Source organism: Barbatula barbatula (assembly GCF_947034865.1).
Source record: "Barbatula barbatula genome assembly, chromosome: 16".
NCBI classification, from domain to species: Eukaryota; Metazoa; Chordata; class Actinopteri; order Cypriniformes; family Nemacheilidae; genus Barbatula; species Barbatula barbatula.
In genome coordinates, this window is record NC_136779.1 from 17,334,591 (window position 1) to 17,352,168 (window position 17,578).

At 38.6% G+C, this 17,578-nt stretch overlaps 1 protein-coding gene across 3 annotated transcripts in view; it reads left to right on the top strand.

Moving 5' to 3' along the window:
- LOC306906044 (transient receptor potential cation channel subfamily M member 4-like) overlaps positions 1–17,578 on the top strand; it is a 104,158-nt gene that overhangs the window by 6,865 nt on the left and 79,715 nt on the right. For 2 of the 3 annotated variants that reach the window (XM_079477111.1, XM_079477110.1), the window contains 3 exons: positions 8,683–8,744; positions 10,072–10,249; positions 16,793–16,973. In XM_079477111.1, coding sequence (XP_079333237.1) covers positions 8,683–8,744; positions 10,072–10,249; positions 16,793–16,973 — 421 coding nt within the window. The remainder of the gene's footprint in view (positions 1–8,682; positions 8,745–10,071; positions 10,250–16,792; positions 16,974–17,578) is intronic. The other variant, XM_079477112.1, reaches the window with a different exon arrangement.

The following is a 17,578-nucleotide window of genomic DNA, read 5'->3' on the forward strand; positions in this document are numbered from 1 at the left end:
CTGATACGAGGTGGACAGCAGCGAAGTAAATTGAGTATTGTATTTAATTTAACAGGGAAAAAATATAAAGAAAGTAAAACAAAGCTGCGCAAGCGTGAAACAGATCGTGCAGTGTCGTAAATAATCGCACAACAAAATCATCATTTGCTCATGAGCGGTTTCTACAATTATGATTGTGTTTTGCGACTATTTACGACACTGCACGATCTGTTCCACGCTTGCGCAGCTTTGTTTTACTTTGTTTATATTTTTTACGGTTAAATAAAATACAATACTCAATTTAGTTCGCTGCTGTCCACGTGGTCTCATTTCACTATGCGTTCTGTCAAGTCAGTTTGAAATACTGTAATGTTTCCCCTGACTTTGTAGTTTGTAGTTCTTCATGTAAATTAATATAGTCTAGTTAGACATACGTGTTATGTTCCTTATTGGCTTCTGTAAACGCCATTGAAGGGATTATTTTACTAGTTTAGATTAAATGGATAGATATATTAGCCTATATAGACCCATACCAATAAATTACTACATTTAAGGTTAACTAGTATTATCAGATTTTAATGAAAAAAATGACACAACCCGTCTTTGACAATACTACTGACCTCATCGCAAAATGGAGTTTGGAGGAAACTGAAGATTTGCAGTCGTTAAAAATACTTTATTCCACATGTAACCAAAATCATCTATGTTCACTCTATTATTTTGGATTGGCAACCACATAAACACATCGTAATCACGGTAACGTAAGCAACATTTAAAAACATAAAAACAGACTCGCCGTGAACGGTTAAACTAATGTTAGCCTACAAAACAAAAAATATGCCGCCAGTTGTGCCGCCTGGCCGTCAAATGTTTCATCACCTGCGTGGTACCAATAGTGTAGGAAAACCATGACGTTTTCTAATACGTAATTACGCGCATCCTCAGAACGGATCGTGTACTGACACAGACCATGTACTGACAGAAATTACATACCGTCGTGAAAATAAGATAAATTACATAATGCAATTTAATTTGTTTAATAAAAAACAAGGTATAGGATAAAATGTATATAAAATAAAAATGTATATGCTTTATAAACAAGCCTTGCTCTGTTCTACAAAGCGCGCACACGACTTCACGTAATAAGTAATTACGTTGAAAAGGTCACGCTTGAAGTTGTAGGGCAGGTTGAAAAAATTCATCTCATCTTCTTCTCCAAGTTCAAAATCGTCCGACATCCTTGTTTTTCCCTTTAACTCAGTTTTTTTTGTAAACGGCGTTTGACTTAGTATTTGCAGGTTCAACTTGTAAACACTGACTCGGTTCTTCTGCCTACTTGGAGGAGAAGATGAGATGGATTTTTTTGCCCTGCCCTACCCTACCAACGTCAAGCGTGACCTTTTCCACGTAATTACGTATTACCTGAAGACGTGAATGCTTTGCAGAACAAAGCAAAGCATGCATTTGTGTTTATAAAGTATGTACATTTTAATTTATTTTGAAAATTACATATAGTTTGGCTAGATAAGACCCTTATTCATCGTATGGTTTTGTTTAAAGCCCGTTGAAGCAGCACTGAAACTGTAATTTTGACCTTCAACCGTTTGGAGTCCATTTAAATCCACTATATGGAAAATAATCCTGAAATGTTTTCATCAAAAACCTTAACTTCTTTTTAAACATAAAAAAATACATAAACATATTGGATGACAACAGGGGTGAGTACTTTTTCATGAAAATGTTTGTTGAAAGTAAACAATTACTTTAATACTGCCCAGGTTAACTACAGTTTGTTAGTTGATGTATTAATTAACACCTGGAAGTAAAATTTAGCTAATCAATTCTTAAATAAAAAACAAGGAGTTCTTCTGAGTACTTGTTATGAGTACTTTTGTAATATTGAATTTTAATTAACATGTACAATTTTATCACACTTTTACTAGTTTTTATATAGCATCAGTCACACTGCTGGATTAATGGTGGTCCTCCGATTACACATTTCACCCTTTTATTTAGTGTGTGACTATGCATGAATGTACTATATTACCAACAATGTGATATTGATATTTTGAGTGATTGTATGCAATTTTTCCCTTTAAAATGCCACTACTTTAGCTTTGTTCAAAACAAAAACAGGCTAGTTCCTTATCTGTACTTCTTCATTTAATTCTTTAAAAACAGTAGATGAACAGTTAACCTGGGTAAAGTCATGACATAAAGATGTATTAACATGTCATGAGCTAGTCTCGCGTAACTTATGGCGGCTTTCCATGTCCAAGGTCTGCCCAATAGGCCATATGACTGACAGGTAAAGCAGCCGACAGCTTACTTAGATCAGACGGCTTCGTGTTGTTTCCAGGCGGTCCCTTAAAGAATGCGACACACACACGTCTACCGGAAATCCTGTGAATTTTACCCAATCAGATGACGACTTTGAACGTGCTTAAGTTTTCCAAAAAAGTGTGTCACATGCATCAGACATTCAGCCAACGGATCGTAAACAGCTAATTAATATTGAATTAATCATCAGTGTACAGAGGTTAATACTAAACCATGCACCCCTCCAAGAATACAATACCCAGCAGCACTATATGAAATAAAAAATGGTTCATTTAAATTATTTAAACCTGACATAATGTGACTTAAAAATAACGCCTGCAAAAACAGAAAAAATACAATTATCACAACAATAACATCAAGTACAACACTATACAATGTTAATTGCAAATATCACATTTTAATCCGTATAGTTTAAAAACATTACATTTATCATTAAATATGTTAACATAATATAAAAAGTTTTTACATTTTGAATGTAATATTTTCATTTTAAATGTCAACTGAAAATTGTTTATCAAAAATCTGAAGCTTCACTAACAAACAGTTAAACAAACACTTTAAAATTGTTTCTGGTGAGACCATTATTAGCGGTGCACCTTAACGTTACAAGGGCTGTTTCCAAATGCCCCCACTTGCAGTCTTTGCACTTGACCACTTGACTACTTTCATGACATATTTCCTGTTTTTGGCCCAAGTGTTCTAGTGGCTGTGAAAATCCCAAGTGATGTAGTATTTCTAACCGTTGGGACACACTTATCAAGTGCAAACATCTAGTTTATTAATGTTGTGTTTCTAAATATGTGATAAAAAGCTGTTTAACTTAATAAATAACTCTGAGGTTTTCACCAATAAAACGTGCAACCTACGTTTTACTGCAAAATTATATGTAGGCCTAATGTCTAATTAATTATATAATCATGTCACTTCAGATTTATTTCTATAGTGCTTTATTTGTATTGTATCAAAGCAGCTGTACCCAAAAAAGCAAAAACAAAAGAAAAACACATGTTAGCCAAACATAGAATAAATAATGATATCAGCTTAAAAAGTAGTTGTAGAACTTTCACTGGAAAGCTTTCTGCAACAAGATAGTGTGGGTTTTGGGCACGGCATTTAAGACATTGGACAGACTTGGCATTTAAGACATTGGACAGACTTGCACTCTTACTTCCTGTTACGTGCACACGCTCTCAAGTGGCCACGACTCCAAGGCTGCGTATTTGGACGCAGCCAAGATCAAATTGATGCAATAGTTAGGCAAGACAGTCAGGGAGGTGGAAGTATCTGTAATACTTTGATTGGAATTCACCCGAAGATGCAATAATAGCCATATCTATGATAATAGTAGTTTCTTGCACAGACCAATTGATTATCTTAATAAGGTGCTAGTTTAACATCAAGGGGCAGGGATTTCGTTTGTGCTGCATGTAGGCCTATAAGCATTTTTGACTTTTATTATTTAATTGAACCATCTTCATAAAGATTTTCTTGAAAAAACAACGCCACCCACATCTTGGATGTACTGGGGGTTGAGTTACTATATATATGAATAAATATTTTGGGGTAAACTAACCCATTAAGGTATATAAAATACAATTAAAAAGACAATATCCCTTTCAATTAAATATCATGAAAAGGCACAAATACTGGATAAATAATAATAAATTAATAACAGAAATACAAAATGACAGAAGAAATGATAATATTGTAAAAAACTGGCCCACATCCTATTTATACCGTTAAGCTTTTTTGGTTAGACGTTGCAGATGTAACGGAGGCCAGCAAGTTTAGAGCTGTGCGGTGTGTAACCTCACTCCCTGATCTCAAGTGGTGCTCTAGCCTCAGTTGTTAGAGGTTAAACCCTCCTTGTTAGAGTGCCATCTCCCATGCCGGACCGATGCTGGTTTGAGGACCGTTCATCGTGGGTGCGAGTTAGACCGGTTACAGAGGCTTTCCATCAATTTGCTTTGGTTCAGCGCCGATGATAGCATAATGTTACCTAAATTATTGGTTGTTTTGTATAGGTGATGTAATTAGTGCCAGTATTTTTACTCTTTTTATTACATCTGGTGCTGATAATTTTATCCTTGGAGGGCTGCATGGATTAGTATTAACTTCTTATACCTCTACCAAAATGAACTCATGACCTGTTGATTACCAAATTTACATTATTCTGGTTAGTTAGTTCAAGTACTTGAATTATAGCAGCAAATATACTATAAAAATATTTGGTGCAAATTGCCAAGAGGATTTTATTAAGTAAATTCTACAAGTTTCATATGTTGTAACCATTTGAATACATTTTGTTAAATCTTTATTTATAGTATTTATTTATATAATTAATTCATATATAGGCGCCTTACTAGACACTCAAAGACACAGTACAATAAAATAAGCAACATAAAGAACAACAATCCTTAAAACCAGCCTATATAGTCCTAGACAGCACAAAGGTAATCACTACGAAGCCTGTTGTAGGACTCAAATGATCTTTGCTAGTCCTGCGTGTTCAAAATTTGGAAGAATGAGGGGAACAAACTGTTTTAAAAGTAATAGAGTTTATTCATCAGATCTTCACATCGATGGTTTGTTGCCGTCTCCATACGAGTCCAGTCAACAACACAAAGGAAGTTTTTCACACACATTATATACAGAACACAGAATATGTTAATGTCTTCTGCTCCTCCTCCGCCTCCGGGTCATAATTCCCTGAGCAACCAATCAGGTCCTGTTGGACTCTTGCTAACCACGTTCCGTTCTCTGCAAGAGCATCTGGCCGGAAATTTTCTGAAACTAGCCTTTGTTTGCAAGTTGAATTGCCTTCTGTGTCCATGTAATTAGACAACATTTCAATGGTTATATAGCACACAATATGGTTAAAACAAAGGTTATATGATTAAAACATATCTATAAAACTTTAATCATGTCACGTGGGAAAATTCATTTGATTAAAACAAAATTACTCATCCATTTCTATATCGATTGATCTTAAATCCCACACTGTCTAAACAATTAAGTTTTGAGACAGGATTTAAAAGCAGAAAGAGTTTCACTATTCTGCACATCTCTTGGGAACGAATACCATAAAAAACGGAGCTGCATGACAAAAGGCACAAGATCCCATAGAAACTGTGCGAGTTAGAGGAACAACAACAATAATAATGAATAATGAAATAAATCTGAGACGTATGAAGTTACAGTGTTATCAGCTGAAAGGGATCAGAGCCATGGTGTGTTTAGCTGAGGTAAAAGAGTGGTTTACATCAAATCTTCTAAAACTTAATAGCAATAAACCGAATTTCTGCTTGTTGGTTAAAAAAGTCCAAATGTCCTTGTTGAACTAACTGAACAAAGGGTTACTGTATAATTCCACATGTGCTCAGCAGACAGTTCTTTATGGACTAAAAGGTTTTTAGGGGTGTGTGGCAAGGGGGGCGTGGTTTAGCAAGGTCTGGGCCTGAGGTGCGAGGCGGGAGAAGACCGGTGTCTAAGTAGGTCAAGGGCACATTGTGAACACTTGTGTCTCGTTCCAGTGATTTGTGGGGAGACGAACCGGAGAGAGGACCAGGCCTGGACTTTGTTGTGTTTTTAATATTGTGTGGCATTTAAAGTTCGTTTTGTTGTTTATTTATTTTATTAAAAGTCTGTTTTATGTTCACTGGTTTTCCTTTATTTTCCTTTCTTCCTTTATTGATCTGTGTTGGTGCCGAAACCCGGGAGGAAGGAGGTGGGAACCGGCGAACGTAAAACAGACTTTTAATTAAATAAACAAACAACAAAAAAAACTAAAAATGCCACACAAAAATAATAAAACACAACATAAAGTCCAGGCCTGGTCCTCTCTCGGGTTCGTCTCCTCCAGGTGGCTTTTGCCGTCTCCCCACCAATCACTGGAACGAGATAGATGTGTTCACAATGTGCACTTGACCTACTTACATACTGTTACTCCTCTTTCCTGTGTAGTCCATTGTAGCTCTTTTGTTCATTGGTTCCCTATTGATTTGCTCCCAGGTGTGTCTATATAAGGCCTTGTGTTTCACTTGTCATTGGTCAGCCCTGTTTACAGTGCACTAGAGAAACGTGTTTTGTGGTAACTAACTGATAACTAACTTAAAAAACATATTTTGTTAGAAAACAGCTAGTAAATAAAATATGTTTGTATTATTAATAATACATAAGAATTGGAGTACCAGGTGTAAAGATTTACTACTCTACTATTAGTTGAGAGTTTATTCATATGATTTTCTATGGCGTTTATTAGATGTAACAACACATTTTATTGAAGGTGGTACTTGATCTGAAAAGTTTGAGAACCACTGCTCTGTGATACGCCACTGTGCATGTTTGAGCTCTATCGTTCTAATGCGAGGAATGATCTGTCAGTAATTGATGATGTAGTTTTCTCTAGTCTATGTTTTGAAGCACATTTAAAAGAGTCATATGACATGACCAAAAACATTATTAACTTTTACTGTTTTTGGTACAATAAATTGTGTTTATACGTTTTAAGGAGAGACATTTTTTTTACATTTTCTTTTTAAATAGCCTACCCTACATCAATGTAGCTCCTCTATGCACCGTCTTTTTAAACACATCGATTTTTACAAAACTCCTCGCTCTGGAAAGCGCAGTATGCTCTGATTGTCCAGTGGAGCAGTACGTTGTGATTGGCTCATCGTAATCGCACATCGCATTTTTATGTGACATTTCCCTCAAATCGTGCAGCCCTAGACATGGCGGCTACAGCACCATGGCTGTGATAACTGAAGCTACACCTTCTTATTTGCGTGTACATTTTGGCGGCATAATGCAAGCATTACGACAAACTGACATAGAAGTGTGTGGGCATTTTTGATCGAGGCTTTTTGGGAAGCTCTGGATCCGACTTCTCTTTTAGTTAGAGTAAATAATTTTGTGCAAAACTTTAAATTTTGTGACTTTGGACATCTTATACATGCACAAATGGTTATATAACACACCAAATCAAAAGCAAAACATGAAATTCCATCATATGACTTCTTTAAAGTCCCTTTACTTGTGCCACTCTTTGCCTGTTGTTTTCATTAAAATGATTGTGTGGCATATATTATTTTTAAAGTGCTGCTTAGTTTGTAACATAAGTACTTTTATGCATATAATAATTGTAGAGTAATTGTAGATCTTCACATTATTTTGGTAATTTGATTCTGTTGCAAAAAAACAAAGGAATAGTAATTTACGATGGTTTTAATATGTTCTGTACAATTGTGGTATTTTTAGGGTGTTAAAAGTTTAATATTAAAACAATTGTATAAAATATATTTTTTAATTAAAACGGATCTGAAAAATGTACCACCCCAGATCTTTAAAATCTCTAATGCTACTCTGTAACGCCACGCCAGCAGAGGGAGCCCTCACCAGAGTATTGACTGTATACCGCTCCCTCTGCTTCCACTTTCATTTCTTGTTTTGAACAGTATTTAGGAAGAGATCTTGTGTTTGGACTTTGCGAAGTATTGCCAGTTTCATCTGCCTTACCAAGCATTTCTATTGTTTTCTGCCTGATTATTCTGTGTATGATTCTGCCTGTTTTTCTGATCTACGTCTGTTGGATTACCCCTCTGCTTTGGTAGCCTGTTTTGGATTGATGATTGTGTTAGGACCTCTTGCCTGTTTGCTCACTTCTGCCTTTTGGATTACCCTTGTGTATGTTGCCAGATTGGACTGCTACTGTGACCTTGACCCATTGCCTGGTTTAATGTTTCTGACTCTAAACCCTGATACTAATAAACATCCGCAAATGGATTCTAACGCCGCCTCAGCCTCGTCGTTAAATACTCATGAAAGGGGGTATGTCAGGCCCTGCCTCTATCTGTGTTCAAAATGTCATAAGCCACAAATTTCGCTTCATCGCTTGACCCCTTATAATATGAACACTAATGGATACAACAACAATAATAATACTAATAATAGATAAAGGGTTGGGCTGGAAAAGCATAGGGGATAAGTGACATTGATAGAAATGGAAGGTCGAGCACGCAATTATGTTTCAATAAAAAAATACAAAAACACATTCTTGTTTTATTAAAACAATAATGTGTACTACTGATGTAATATACGCAATATGGCCAGGAATGTGCATTTTGTCTTACACGATGTCTACACCGGAAAAAAAAGACAATAGAACGCATTAGAACCAATTATAATGTAACATTTTCCAAGTTGGTCGCATCGCTCTGTGTCCGGCGTAGATATGATGTTAGTGTATTGAGATTTTATGTTGACTTCAAAGTGGACATATCTAATATCACAAAATACATTAGTCATTTGAATCTTTAGAGTTTGTATATTTCCATTGTACTTACACTTTGTTATTGATTTTAGAGCTGGATTACAGAATATTTTAAAAAGAGAGTGTGCACAGCGTTTGTGGAGGACTCTTTCAGGTGAGTGATTTTCTAAATGTTGTATCCATATCCAAGTTTTTTGTTTATTTGTTAGAATCAGTAATTAAGGTTGCAATTTAGATTATTTTCATTGTTCAGATGAACAATGTAGAGATACAGAATGTTGTGTGTGATTATATAACACTAAGATTATAGTCCGGGTAAACCAATGTTAAATAGATTTCTAGTGTGTCACTCCATTAAAAATGTGTTATTAACCAAAAGAAACAAATTTTAATGATAAAAAACACAAAGTATATAAAATAAGTTATCAAAATATATATTTTTAATTAGCAGCACTCTCTGCCCTCCAATGCTATTGCCTATCTGTGCTGAAGCTTCTCCCACTTGCCTCTCTCAACCTGAGTCCCCAAGTATGTACGAAGTTTAAAGGGACAATTTGAAATAGTATTGAATAGAGAATCACTGAAGTGTGTCGCGATCACTTTAGTGTGAGGGGAGGGGCCATGCTTGGTCAGTCGTTGAATGTGAAACCTATATATTATACTGATTCATTATACATAGAGTGAAATATTTCAAGCCTTTATTTCTTACAGTTAATGAAAATCCAAAATTCAGTGACTGAATGTTAAAATATTACATAAGATCTATAAAAAGGATATTTTAAACAGAAATGTCAGGCTTCTGAAACGTATGTTCCTTTCTATGCACTCTATACTAGGTTGGCCTCATTTAGCGTGAATTACTGCTGCAATGCGGCATGGCATGGAGGCAATCAACCTGTTTCACTGCTCAGGTTTAATGGAAGCTTAGGTTGCTTTAATAGCAGCATTCAGGCCATCTGCATTATTGGGTCTGGTGTCTATCATCTTCCTCTTGACAATACCCTATATATTCTCTATAAGGTTCAGGTCAGGTGAGTTTGCTGCCAATCAAGCACAGCAACACCATAGTCATTGAACCAGCTTTTGGTACCTTTGGCAGTGTGGGCAGGTGCCAAGTCCTCCTGGAAAATGAAATCAGCATCTCCATAAAGCTTGTCAGCAGAAGGAAGCATGAAGTGCTCTAGAATTTCCTGGTAGAATGCTTCATTGACTGTGGACTTCAGAAAACACAGAATTTTAGGTTTGCATTACCTGTAAGCCATAAAAATCAAAAATATAAAAAAAGCTGTACATTTCTAAAATTTCTAATGTTTTTAGAAACAATTCTCAGAATTTTCTTTACCCGGACTTTAAATAATTATTAGCTCCAGACATTAAATGTCAAAAGAAAAGTAAAAAGAATGGTCACAAAAACATGTTATAAAGCAATAAAGGCCATAATGAATACAGGCAGAAACTGGAGGTCTTCTTTTCTTTTGCAGCAATGGCGGTCTATGTCAGTGTGGGGTTGCGCGGGATGCCCACCAGTCAGTGGCCCTGGGTGATTACTTTAGCACAGCCATTGTCAGTCTGTGGGACAGTGCACAACACTCCTCAGAGCAGTCCACAGACGCATTTGGAGAGCTGGAGTTTGCTGGAGCTGGCAAGAGACACAGCTCTGTGAGTTTTTCTAAGGATGTGTACTGTACTGGTCTGTTCAAATAAATGTTATGATTTTAAGTTTTCAAGTTTCAATGCTGAGACATTAAAAAATTATCATTTATATAGAACAAAAAGAAAAAAAGGTAATATCAACAGGTAATAGAACAGATAACTAGGGATGCTCCGATACCACTTTTTCCGTTGGACGCATGCCTGGAAACCACTGCAACGGCCCAGGACACCTGTGTTTTGGACACCTGTGTTTTGAACTTGAAAATGGAATTACCGATGCTGAACCGGCTACTTCCTGGTCCTCACGAATCTCAAAGCCCCATGGCGGGCCATGTCAAGTACAAGAACTTTCTACTGGACTAGACCAGCCCAGAGCTTCACACTCTGGTGAATAAATTACAATGTGGCACCTGCATGCACCAAAAGGGGTAACTGTTCAGCTCCAAGATTATCAATTTTTCTTTGCAAAGTCGTGAGCTTCTCCGTGATATAATCCATATTGCGGTTAATAGTCTCATTTCCAGAGCCGACCGCTCTTCCCACGACTTCCATCATAACGTGCAGCCTTGTGAGACTTTTGAGAGCTGTTACCGTTTTCTTAATTTCTCGATAACAAACGGCACAGCCTAATCCAATCAGCATAATACCTGTTATCATGTTTCCGAATAGGTAGACATCTTCAATGTCCTCCACGGAAAGAGGAGCCAGACACACGATCCGCCATCTCTCCCAGGCGTCCATCGTGTAGCCAGCTGCGAACGTTCCGTCAGGGCAGGCAGGTTCCCCCGAACCCAAGCTTCTCGTCGAGAAGATCGTGTCAATAGCGTTGAGAGACCATTTGATCAGATCCATAATTTCAGTTGTAGAGCAGTGCAGAGAAAATCTCTCAATAGATGATACGAGACGAGACACAAGATCAGCAGGAAAAAAAGGGGAGGGCGGGAGCAAGAAAAATGCGACTGCCTCCGTTGAGAGAGCGAAGAGAAGGGCCTGATTGATCCTTGTCTGATTGATCCTTGCTGAATGGTATTGCACCTGAAAGCTGAACTTGCCAACCACTGCATTAACATCGGTCTATACCGACAGTGTGACCGAAACGGAAAGGGGGTGACCCAGCAACTGCCTGAGCACCCAGATGACAGGAGCTGCTCTGTGCTTCACAAGCCATCCACACACCGCAGATCCCATGCACACAAAGCCACGTGGTTGATGACACAATGGGTAGAAATGGCTCGCCAAGAGCAGGTGTTTTGTGGAAAACGACAAGCCTGTCCCACTGCAACACTTCAAGCCAGGCCCCCAAACATCACAACACAAAGTGACAGCTATCCTGATTATCCTTCAAATCACAGTGGCTCACAGAACTCCATCAGACAATTTCTTACCTGCACAGACTTATTGTAGGGCAAGATAAGTTTCACACTCCAATCGCTTGGAGAGAAACATGGCGAATTATAAGCCTGTCGAGCATCAACACCTGTTCCAGACATTTAGTGTCATCACATCTGTGGGAAAATGTGAGAGGCTTTTTGTGGCAACCGAAACTTCTGCCACACTGGACTGGACTTCCTGTGATTGTAGACAGGTGCTTCCCCATCATGCATAGTCAAGATGAGCGGGGGCGGAAAGGACCAATCATCAGACGTGTCTATCGCCACCAGTTTAAAGACACTTGATCTCTGGGCAAGAACAAACTGATGTCAACCAAGCAGAAATGAACTTTCTTATCACAACCAAAGCTGTGAAGAGTGGGGAGAGTTCTAGTCAACGGCAGTCCCCGTGACACGCCACTATAGGCATTTGCTTAGAGGCGAATCATGCCATCCCACCTGCTATTTCATCCAGAACCGCCGCTGTGCATCTCGGATACGGGAAACACCCTAACCAATAGGTTACAGGAACCAGCAAACAGGTGCAGGGCTGCTCTCCCTTGAGGTTCAAGCAGGATGGAAAAGATGAACGGTACCCAAGTCAAGCCATTATGTTGAGATACTGGGGATGAATAAGAACCACCTGTCAGCCCACCATCATGATCCAACTTACCATCGTCAGCTGAAGTTTACACTTGATCTTCATCTTCCAAAACGGGGGATATGTAGAGTATTGGGTCATTGAAAAACAGCCATAAAACCCCCATACTCTCTTTTGGTCTGGTTTCCAGCTGCCACCTTCAAAGGGCAAACCCTTTTGCTTGCTTCACGGGGTATTTACGACTCCTAAGCTTCAAAGCAAGAAAAAGGAGATATGATAAGACTTCGTTTGCATCTGTAGTTTGTCCAGGGGAACTCATGAGTTAAAGATGATTTTTATTGGTGTTCAGATGTTGCTGCCATGCTGCTCTCCCAATCTATTTCTCACATGTCTCTCTCTCTCTCTCTCTCTCTACCTATCTGTTTTCTCTATCTATGTTTTGTGTTTCATGTTGTGTATTGTTTTGTTTTTGCGATCGTTATGTGTACCATTTAGCATAGTTTAATAAAACAACCATATATTCACTTGTGTTGGGTTTCTGCGATCAATGCTCACAATGCAAAGTCCCTTAAACCGTGTTCGATTTATGCTACCTTTGGCTGTCCAGCCAATTAAAGCAAAATGACGTTAGAATACTGTAATATTGTCAAAGAAATTGGCTGGACAGCGAATCTTGACAGATCTGGTGGAGAATCACTGTCGCCAGCAAAATACATTCTAAAGCTAACTATAGACTATTATCTTGTGATAATGAAGAATAATGAAAACATTGGAACATCTTGGAAAGAGCACTGTCACCGTACACTAGCAAACTGAATGGAAAGATACAGCACCTGTGAAGGTCAGACAACAATCCTGATACAGATACCCGATCCAGCAAAAAAGGTCCTACACCACCTTAAGTTGAAAATGTCTATTCCTGAAGACATTAATTAGCTTGTTCAGGTGTATTTTAGGAGTTTGGGCTAGATGCGGCAGTAAAATGGATCTCGTTGAGAAACCACCACAATATACAATAATATGTAATTATGTAAATTATTATATTTATTTAAATTAATAAATTAATGCGCACACTTATTAGCCACTTTTCCAATTTCCTTCCTAATTTTACTGAAAATAAATCCTTTCATAATCTTATATGTGATGGGAAAAGGTAGACGAGTGAGTTCATAAAATAGGCGATTGTGTCAAAACCACACCCCTGGAGCCGCTGTAGGGCTGAGGGTAAATCTGGCATCAAGACAGGCTATTTGCACTGAGACCTTCTCCACGTGGAGACATTTCTCGTCCTAAAAATGCTTAAATTTGTGTACTGTGCAAGAGTAAAACCGCAGACGCTTCAACCTGTGTAATTTCTGTAAGACTTTTATTTATTTTCTGCCTGATTACAGTGTTGCAGCAATGCAGAGTAAAGTCACATCACTTTTAAACGGACTGACATTGAGATGGGGATGTTGCTGTAGGTAAAACAAGAACATAAAGTTGCAAAAGTGAAAATATTCACGCTTTCGAACAATGCTGCTGAAGCATTGAACTGCAGGATATTATTCACTCTGTGTCCTAAAATGCAATGTAAGTTATGCACAAACTGACATTAATGCTATCAAACTGGAAAGCAGACAATAAAAAAATACAGTGGTATGCAAAGGTTTGGGCACCCCTCTGAGATTTCTTGATAATTTGCTCTACTTTTATAAGAGATCACAGAAACAAGATTTGTCTGTCAAGATCTGTCAATAACGAGTTAAACGGCCGATTCCTACAGTGCGCAGTGTACATGTTATAAGATAGTGATTGGTGACATCGTTGCTTTGAGGTATAATATCTATATTTGTTAGATCAGCTCTGTGAGATATAATCAAGTCTAGTGTATGATTAAATCGACGAGTGTGTCCTTTGATGTGATGTCCAAAAGAGTGTAGTAGTTCTGTAAACGCCACTGCTAGTGCATCGTTAGCACAATCTACATGGATATTAAAATCTCCGAAAATTAGTACTTTACCAATGGTAACCAATAGGTCCGATAAGAAGTCCGCAAACTCTTTCAGACAATCAGTGTAGGGACCAGGGGTAGATACACAGTCTATACACAGTAGCCAATGTAAAGTAAAGCAATGGTTTTGAACTTTTGTTTTGAACAATTATGATCAACGCAAGCACTTCAAATGATTAAAATGTATACTCTGTTCTATGAGTTACAGTAAGAAAGTCTCTAAAGATTGTTGCGACACCACTACCTCGACCAACCGGACTCATTTAGACCAAAATAATAATTTGGTTTAAGGCAGGCTTCAGTAAGACAAAGTATATCAAAACTGTTGTCCGTGATAATTTCATTTACAATAACTACCTTTTAATTTAGTAATCTAATATTAAGTAGGCCGAACTTTATGAATTGGCTTTGGTTGTTTATTACATTTTCTTCAGGTTTAATCACGATCAGATTTTCTCTCTGACTTTTGGCAAAATTATTATTTTGTAGTATTATTCGGGGGACAGATACCGTCTCGATTTATTTGGAAGCAGAAACATTAATAACAGTTGAGTAGGAGGAACACAGACTATGGTTAAAGTTTTGACTTACCGGTGGGAGACATAGTCAAACGGTGCGTAGCGCCTTCGAGAGGTTGTAAGACAGGAGATCTGCTCCAATGCTGCTGGGGTGCAGGCCGTCGGGGCGGAAGAGCCTAGGTCGCTCCCAGAACAGATCAAATATATTAACAAAGAGCAGCTTCTGTTCAATTCACCATGACATCAACCATTGATTTAAATGAAAATAGTCTACTGAACTTTTCATTCCCTCATCGGAAGGTAGGAAGTGCCTCTGCTACGATGATCCTTGCCGTGCGTACTGTCTCGATCAGACTCCTGAAATCCCTCTTCAGGATCTCCAACTGCTGCATCCTGACTTCGTTCACCCCCGTGCCGATGTTAGCGTCGTCCTTCAGGATCGCAGGTACCTGCAAAGAGACATCAAGGACACGAGTGCCAGGAAAACATTGAGTGCGCACCTTACCTTTAGTGGAGGAAGTGCGAACGTTCCAGACGATTGAGTCTCCGAAGACCACAGTGTTGCATTCTGTCTCCCAGAGGGCAACAAAGCGGTTCCTGGTCGGGATCTCGAAGACCGGTGGGGGCAGTTGATAGCACCGGTCCTGGCTTGTCCCTTTCGCTGTGGGTGTGCTGGTGCAAAAATAAAGTAAATGTGGGCTGATCGTGTTGTCAAAGCCTGGGCCCTGTGCAGAGAAACATGCGGAGTAGAAGTGGTAGAAGTGGAGTGATGGTGTTTTAAAGGACTTCAATAGTCATGGACTGAATAAATTGAATAAAAAGAGGGGAGAATGACCTAACTTTAGAACAGTTTATAGCCTACACTCTGTTGTTGAGTGTTTCCCTGCTCATAGTGGGAGTTGAGATGAGGGCTTCCCATCAACATTTTTGAGGTGAGGGCAAGACACACATGGGGGGCAGTCGTGGCCTAATGGTTAGTTGACCAGAAGGGAGGTGGTTCGATTCTCAGGGCTGGCGGGTAATGACTGAGATGCCTTTTGAGCAAGTACTTGCTCCCCGGGCGCTGAAGTGATAGCTGCCCACTGCTCCGGGTGTGTGTGTATTCGCGAACTTGCTGTGCGTTTTTTCACTACTCTCTGGATGAGTTAATTGCAGAGGTCACATTTCTGGTATGTGTACCTTATCTGACAAATAGGTCACTTCACATCAGGCTCTGGTTGCCTCGGAGCTTGGCATTTCACACTCTCAAGCAGTTCCAGTTCTGATGGTAGCTAGTCCCTAATTCTCAGTTCCAGTCAGCCCAGCTCCCGTTCACAAGATATAGCAATTTATAGCCTGTTTAATATTTGACCTGTGTTTCTCTCTCCTTTATCTTCTGCTTCTCTGTGATAACTACAGTGTGTGTGTGTGTGCACATTCGTGTGTGTCTTTGTGTGTTAGTACGTGTTCATATTGCATATGTTGTCCCTGCTTTGTATATGGGTGGGTTTTGAACTGGTTTGTGTGTTTCAGTCTTCTGTGTTTTCACCTTCTTTGTTTTTACTTGTATGACTTTAAATGTTTAGCTTATAGTCAATATGTTGTGTTGAATACATGTGCAGCTGCTTTGTAGCAATGAGAATTGTAAAACACGCTATATAAATAAAGTTGACAAGACTCCTGCTCCACAGCCCAGACCCGCTTGCCTCTGGTCCACGCCACTAACCCTGTTCCCCTTCATGGGCCTGGCACTCCATCCCGCCCATTATTCCACCTCTGCTCCACCTCCCTCCTGGACTTTGTCATGTGTTAAGAAGCATCTATAATCTGTTCCTGGGGGGATACTGTTATGATTCAGTCTATACCCTGGTTTATGCCTTGTAACAGAGGACATCCTTTTGGCCATTACTTCATATTGATTTAGGGTAATGGTTAGGCAAGGTTAAGATTATATAGGCAATACACATATTAAGATTGAATGTGTCACAATGTCAGCAAATTGAAGAATTTTGATAAAAAACTGATTTAAGTTTGTTGTTGTAATTTATAACTTCAAATTCTGTTTTTATTGTCCCTCCTTTTCTACAGTTTTTGCGACTTTCCAGCAGCACACATCCTTCTAGAGTCTATGAAATGATGACGGTACACTGGAAACTGACACAGCCCAACCTTGTGGTATCAGTGGTTGGTGGTGAAGGGAGGTCAAAGGTCAGGGGCTGGGTACGAGAGGTGCTCAGGCAGGGCCTGGTTAAAGCTGCACAGAGTACAGGTGTCCTCTGCTTCCCTTTATATATAATGTTCGGTTCCTAACCTAGGAATCTGCCTATGCAACATTTTATTAAATCATTTACTATTTTCTTTATTCCGGACAGATGTTACAAAAGATTTAATTGATTTAATTATAGTGCTTTTTAACCCAATTGCTTACAGTTAATCTTTCCTTAATGTTCTGGACACAGCAATCACAGTGTATATTGTGACTAACTCACAATATTTTGGGATATGTTACAGAAATGTGGTGTATAAAAACAAAATCCATTACAGTTTAATGCTTCATAGATTGCAGCTGCCAGTGTAGGCAGTAGGGAGCAGGGCAGCTCACTATGTTTGGAACAATTAACCGTCTAAATTCTCTATATTGTATGTAGTAAAAGGTGTTGATGTTTTTTAAAATGTGAAATGTCTCCTGACAGTAGTGAATGCAAAAAAATTATGCTTGTTGACAGTGACTTGTAAACCATAGCCGTGTCTAGTAAAACTGACTTTAGTAAATACTGCATGTAGTATTTACAGTATATGCATAATTAACTAATTGCTGTACTAACTACACTGAACAAATTATAATCGTAACACTTTTGTTTTTGCCCTCATTTT